Here is a 7,314-nt window from a genome sequence, read left to right on the forward strand (position 1 = left end):
ACTCAATGAAATATTGGAATAGCCATTAAAAATGCCAGTAATCCCAGCACTTTGGGAGGCCAAGGCGGGCGGGTCACAAGGTCAAGAGATCGAGACATCCTAGCCAATATGGTGAAACCCTATCTCTACTAAAAATACAAAAATTAGCTGGGTGTGGTCGCACACACCGGTCGTCCCAGCTACTCGGGAGGCTGAGGCAGGAGAATCACTTGCACCCAGGAGGCAGAGGTTGCAGCTAGCCGAGATGGCGCCACTGCACTCCAGCCTGAGTGACAGAGCAAGACCCCATCTCAAAAAAAAAAATTATCAATGTTAATAATAAGTACATGGAAACTAGTAAGTGGGAAGAAGTAGAATTTTAAAGTGGTGGCTGGGCGTGATGGCTGACGCCTATAATCCCAGCACTTTGGGAGGCCGAGGTGGGAGGATCACGAGGTTAGCCATTCAAGACCAGCATGACCAACATGGAGAACCCTTGTCTCTACTAAAAATACAAAAATTAGCTGGGTGTGGTGGTATGCACCTGTAATCCCAGCTACTCGGGAGGCTGAGGCAGGAGACTCGCATGAACCAGGGAGGCGGAGGTTGCAGTGAGTCAAGACTGCGCCACTGCACTCCAGCCTGGGTGACAGAGCAAGACTCCATCTCAAAAAAATAATAAATAAAATAAATAATAAAAAATAATAATAAATTTAAAATAATAAAAGTGGCTAAGTGAACTGCTAAGCAAAACTACTGACGAATTGAAATGGTTTTACCTATAGCTAGACATGCTTAGAAAAAAGAATTAAGAGGTAAAATTTTTGTAACGTTAACTAAGTAGTAAATAAAAATTACAGTTGTTCCACTGCTTGGTTATTAATACATAAGCTTAGCCTCACCAGGGTAACAAATCAAAGTAGTATGGTTGTCCATCCATTCTGCAATAGGATTGGCCGCATCCTCTGACCACCACAAAGGACAGGGATTTTTGCCTTCAGATTTAGCTATTTTAGAAAGAGTAGCAATGATCGGCTCTTTCCCATGACAAATTTGATCCATAGTCAAACTGTAAAATGACTTCTAGGGAAACTACCTAGAGTATTTCAAAGACCAAAATTTGTTTACCTGCTTCCTTGGGTAGCAAATTAGCCAGGTAGATGGGTGGCATTTATCTAATTTATTCTGATAACCATTGTAGAGACACTTGACTGATTGAAAAATCTTCTAATTACTGGGAACTTTTGTGTGGGAACCATTGGGTGTTATACCTGTATACACATGATGGGAACTGTTGTAAGCTATATGTATGTTTTGAAAGTCAGAAACCTTTTTCTCCTAAAGGAGAAAACAGAGTGGTTTACTGTAAAAATAATATGTAGGTTAAGCACTTCAGACTTGGACGCATGAGGGTCTGGGTTCAAATTCCAGCTCCCACATATCCTAGCTAAGTGACATTGGGAGGTTATATAACTCTTTCTCTTTTCTCATCTGAACAGTGAGAGAGAGCTCATGGGTAGGCAGTTCCAGGGCCAAAAAAATATTGACAGATAAATAGTTTGAAGAAGCACAAAATTTATTTATACATGTTTGGAAGTGATTTTTTTTGGAAGTATTTATAAAATTTTGACCTAAATACCAGTTTTTAAAAACTGTCTCTGTGTAAGGCTTGAATTTATCAATGATCTTGTTAATAATATATATATTTTTCAAATGGTTAGTTGAGAATAAACTACTTCTCTAGTTTCCATAAAGCTAATTGAGAATTTGTTTTCCTTCAACAGATCGGTCTGCAACTATCGTTTCCATAAAAGATGAAGATGAGAATAAATTTGTGAGCAGACTGATGAGGGAAAATAATAATATTACCATGAGAGTTTGGCTTGGATTATCTCAACATTCTGTTGGTAAGTGAAATAATTGTATGTGTAGTGTGCAAAGAGAGTTCTAACTCATCCTAAATAACAAGTCATCCTTGCTAAAGAATGTTAAGTGATGGCTAATTCAGGTGCCTCTTATGGATAAATAAACTAGGTCGCTGGCTGTTCTGGACTGTTATAAATTTTGAATGAATCCATGAGTTAACTTAGCAGTGATGGAAACCACTAATGACACAGAAAATCATGTTTAATAAAGTAGAATCATTCTAGAGGCTTATTTCTGGGATCCTTGGATCAACATCAGGATATTTTCTTCTCAGCAATGTCTGTGTCCCCACAAGGAGCCCATGCCTGCCTTCTCTTAGAGTTCTAGTGTCTGTCACCGCGTGGATTTGCAGCTTATAACTTTGTTGTTCAGACAGTTATCTTCTTGTTATTCCCTTCTCTCTAAGAATATTTTTTTACCATTGGTTAAAATTAAATCTTAATAGTAATCTTTAAAAACCGGCTTAGTGTTAGGTTGATGCAAAAGTAATTGCAGTTTTTCCCATTACTTTCGCGCCAACCTATAAAATTGCAGATAATTGATTCAAAGAAAATTTTTGGAAGGATTTTTTAATAAGAAATAGTAGATATAGATAAATGCTTCTTATATTATTCCAAAGTTATTTCATACCAATATTATGTAAATAGGGTTTGGGTGAACTTGGAATTGGTAGAAACAAATTGAGAGTACAAATATGACAGAAAAGAAAGTTTTTTTCACATTTTATGCAAAGTTGAATTTTAAATTATTAAAATGTGAATTCTAAAATGTTAAGTACTTGTCAAAAAATACAAGGATTCCAAGTTGTCCAAATGAATCCTAAATCGTGTTTACACTGTCACCACAAGGTGGTGCCACTTCAGCTGGAAAACAAAGATGAAGTCCTGGTGGTGGTGTGGGAGAAGGGTGGGGATGGAGGTTTCTGCACCCTTCGTCTTCCACCAGCATGTCTTTAATGATATGACTTTTTAAAATTAGACTAGGGGAAGTATATGGGTCCTTAGAAATCTCTCCCTCACAAAATAAATGTGCAAGTATTCTACACTTTAATCGAAACACCACATTCTCTATCTGTGTTGTCCAATAGAACTTTCTACAAAGACAGAAATGTTCTATATCTGCACTGTCCAATATAGTAGTCACTGGTCACATGTGGCTCTTGAGCACTTGAAATGTGAGTAGTGCAACTGAAGGACTGATTTTTTTTTCCTTTTTAATGCATTTTATTTTAACAAGTAGCTATCATATTGGACAGCACAGTTCTGATGAGTTACATGAACCCCAGTTTAGTGTCAGTAAACATAGTTATATTTAATTTCTTTCTTCAGACCAGTCTTGGAGTTGGTTAGATGGATCAGAAGTGACATTTGTCAAATGGGAAAATAAAAGTAAGAGTGGTATTGGAAAATGTAGCATGTTGATAGCTTCAAATGAAACTTGGAAAAATGTTGAATGTGAACATGGCTTTGGAAGAGTTGTCTGCAAAATGCCTCTGGGTAAGTATGGAACCTGTCCTTAGGAAACTTTTTGCAGAACAGTCAGGAAATAAATGCACAATCCAATTATGTACAAAATTCTGTACTTGGTCTTGAAGTATTTAGTCCTTAAAGTATATCCAAATATCTTGATTAAGTCATAGAGATTTCCCCCTGAAAAATAGATTACAAGGGACAATAAATGCAGAAGATGACTAGGACTCCAGTCTACATTTCATATAATTCTTTCCTAAGAAAAACAGAAGTTGCCAGGGTATTAGGGAAGTAATTTCTTTTAAAATGCTCTTGAGATGTATTTTATTCTATAGTTTGATTATATAAAAGCTTAAAGGTCTATTTTTGCAGTTAATTTGCTTCCTTTCTTCCTAATCCTATAAAACTCATGGTTAATTTTAAAACAATGCAAAACTGGATTTAGTTATTGAAAACATTCAGGGTATCTATAAAAAATCATAATTTGAACTTACATTTCATTATGAATTAATACATAAAATTACCATTAAAATATTATATTAACTTCATTTCTGGAGAAAGAGCTCCAAATTTTTCACAGTAACATTTTTAAAGATCTTGCATAAAAATTTCGCTTCTGGTATGTAAATATTAAAGATAAAACCTCAATTCTAGGTAATCAGTATCCATGTATACACACATTGAGTCAGTAAACAGAGTGTCTACTATATGCCATGCCCTGTTTTGCACACTGGGATGCACCTGAGAACAAGACAGATAAGGTATCTGTTCTCACAGAAATTACAATCTGGTGAAGAAAGAGAAGTAAATAGGTCAATTTTTTGAAGAGAGGAAAATATCAAATTGTTATAAACTCTATGTGATGGAGACTAGGTGGATAGCTACTCTAGGATACCAGGGAAGACGCCTAGAAGCAGGAGACATTGAAGCTAAGATCTAAAAAATCAAGCCAAGCAAATATCAAGGGAAAGGGCATAACAGACAGAGGTACCAGTTGGAGCAAAGAGCCTAGGGCAGAACGAGTTTGCTGAGCGCTCAGGGAAGAACTGACAGGTAGGTGCTAGACATACAGAGCTTTGGAAGCAAGGCTTGAGTTCTGGTTTTATTCTGAGTGGAATGGAAAGCAACTGGAAGATTTGGGGGTTGGGTGGGAGCAGAGTTAGGTTGTTGTAAATCAAAAGTTCTATGTTGGCCATTTTGAGTTATCCATAGAGGGATGAGATGTGTAATGTGCATAGCAATGGTATGTAAAGTCATGGAACAGAGCGAATCCATCTGGGCAGCATGCAGATAAGGCGCTTGGAACAGCAGCTGCACTAAATGAACTCATCTGAGAGGCTTAAATCATTTTGAAGCAAATAATACTTTATTTGGCCCCAGGTAAGTCAATCACAAAAATTTATAGCTTTTAGCGATTTGCTATCAAAGTAGGATAATATACAGGTGGTGATATTCTCAAATTGGTGTTAGGAAGGGAATGTGAGAATAATCACAGCACATTAATGTCTTTGGAAGAAAATTCCTATCTCAATGAAGAGGATTTGAATGAAAAGGAAAACACTTACATTTGAAAAGAAATCACTCAAGTGTTTCTTTTGATCTGATGATGAGTTTGAATTCTATGTTAGTGCTATGAAACAATCAGATTTATTATGTCTGTACACAGCTTACAGGTTTACGTGTGTGACACAACCCATAATGTATAAAATCAATAATGATCACTTTTGTATTCTCTCCTCCAACATCAAACCTTTTCCTGTTCCAGGCCCTGATTACACATCCATAGCTATCGCAGTTGCCACACTAAGTATCTTAGTTCTCATGGGCGTACTGATTTGGTTCGTCTTCCAAAGGCACCGTTTGCACCTGGCGGGCTTCTCAGCAGTTCGATATGCACAAGGAGTGAATGAAGATGAGATTATGCTTCCTTCTTTCCATGACTAAATTCTTCTCAAAGTTTTCTAATTTGCACTAATATGTTACAAAAAATTAGTCACTTAAAATGTCCCAGTGTCAGTATTTACTCTGCTTCAAAGTAGAACTCTTAAGTACTTTTTCAGTTGTTTAGATCTTAGGCATGTGCTGGTATCCACAGTTAATAGCCTGCTAAATGCCATGTTTATCACCCTAATTAATAGAATGGAGAGGACTCCAAAGCTGGAACTGAAGTCCAAATTGTTTGTACAGTAATATGTTTAATGTGCATTTTCTCTATATGAATGTGATTGGTAACTAGGATATGTCTATTTTAATAGAAGTGTTTTTACAAAACTTCTTAGAAAATTAAAATTGGCATATTACTAGGTGACATGTCTACTTTTTAATTTTTAAGAGCATCTGGCCAAATGCAAAATTAGTACCTCAAAGTAAAAATTGAACTGTAAACTCTATCAACCTTGTTTCAAAATAGTCATTTTTAGCAATGGAGAAAAATAATAAGACATGCTTACTTTTTAATTTTAATTTTAATTTTTTTTTTTTTTTTTTGAGAGTGATCTCTCTCTGTCACCCAGGCTGGAGTACAATGGCGTGATCCTGGCTCACTGTAAATCTTCGCCTCCCAGGTTCAAGCGATTCTCCTGCCTCAGCCCCCTGAGTAGCTGGGATTACAGGTGCCCACCACCATGCCCGGCTAATTTTTATATTTTTAGTAGAGATAGGGTTTCACCATGCTGGCCAGGCTGGTCTCGAACTCCTGACCTCAGGTGATCCTCCTGCCTCGGCCTCCCAAAGTGCTGGGATTACAGGCATGAGCCACCGCACCTGGCTTCTGCTTACTTTTTATACAGCAAAATGATTCCTCTTGGCAAAATGCTTCTTATATTATTCCAAAGTTATTTCATACCAATATTATGTAAATATGAAGAGTTTTTTTCTGTTTATAACTGTTCATAAAACAATGACTTTTAAAGATTTAGTACTTAACATTTTCTGAAGTGTGGGAACATTATTTTTAGATTGAGTAGGTACCCTGTAGCAGTGTGCTTTGTATTTTCTGATGTATTACATGACTGTTTCTCTTGTAAAGAGAATCAACTAGGTATTTAAGATTGATAATTTTGCAATTTATGTACTTCACATAGCATGTCAACTTTGGACTAAGAATTTTGTTTTACTTTTTTTACACGTGTTAAACAGAGAAAGGGTCCATGAAGGAAAGTGTATGAGTTGCATTTGTAAAAATGAGACTTTTTCAGTAGAACTCTAAACCTTGTGACGACTACTAACAGATTTAAAATTATGAGTGATTAAGAAAACATTGCTTTGTGGTTATGACTTTAAGTTTTGACACCTAGATTATGTTCTTAGTAATAGCATCCACTGGAAAAGGTGAATGTTTTATTCAGCATTTAACTTACATTTGTACTTTAGAGTATTTTTGTATAAAATCCATAGATTTATTTTACATTTAGAGTATTTACACTATGATAAAGTTGTAAATAATTTTCTAAGACAGTTTTTATATAGTCTACAGTTGTCCTGATTTCTTATTGAATTTGTTAGACTGTTAGACTAGTTCTCTTGTCCTATGATCTGTCTACAATTTTAGTCATTAAGACTTTCCTCCAAGAACTAAGCCAAATTGATGTGAAAAGCACAGCTGTATATAATGGTGATGTCGTAATAAAGTTGTTTTATCTTTTAAGTAAAAGTAAAAATGCTGGAGTTGATCCTTATTGAAAAAAAAAATCTCTAGATTGGGTTTTTTATGTTAGGCATACAGTACAAGAAATAAATTGACCACCAATTGTGAAGCGAGGCATTTGCTAAGAGATTTTGTGTGCATTTTTTAGAGAATAAATAGGCTGGGGGTAGTGGCTCACACCTATCCCTCTTCACACTTTGGGAGGCCAAGGCAGGGGGATCATTTGAGCCCAGGAATTCAAGTTCAGCATGGGCAACAAAGCAAGACCCCATTTCTACAAAAAATAAAATAATT

The 7,314-nt window shown here is 36.0% G+C and overlaps 1 protein-coding gene across 1 annotated transcript in view; it reads left to right on the top strand.

Annotated features, from left to right (window-relative positions):
- LY75 (lymphocyte antigen 75) overlaps positions 1-7,026 on the top strand; it is a 93,661-nt gene extending 86,635 nt beyond the window's left edge. The window contains exons 33-35 of the mRNA XM_050752865.1: positions 1,764-1,886; positions 3,234-3,401; positions 5,140-7,026. Coding sequence (XP_050608822.1) covers positions 1,764-1,886; positions 3,234-3,401; positions 5,140-5,318 — 470 coding nt within the window. The 3' untranslated portion in view covers positions 5,319-7,026. The remainder of the gene's footprint in view (positions 1-1,763; positions 1,887-3,233; positions 3,402-5,139) is intronic.
- Positions 7,027-7,314: the final 288 nt, after the last annotated feature.

Source organism: Macaca thibetana, chromosome 12 (assembly GCF_024542745.1).
Source record: "Macaca thibetana thibetana isolate TM-01 chromosome 12, ASM2454274v1, whole genome shotgun sequence".
Classification (NCBI taxonomy): Eukaryota; Metazoa; Chordata; class Mammalia; order Primates; family Cercopithecidae; genus Macaca; species Macaca thibetana.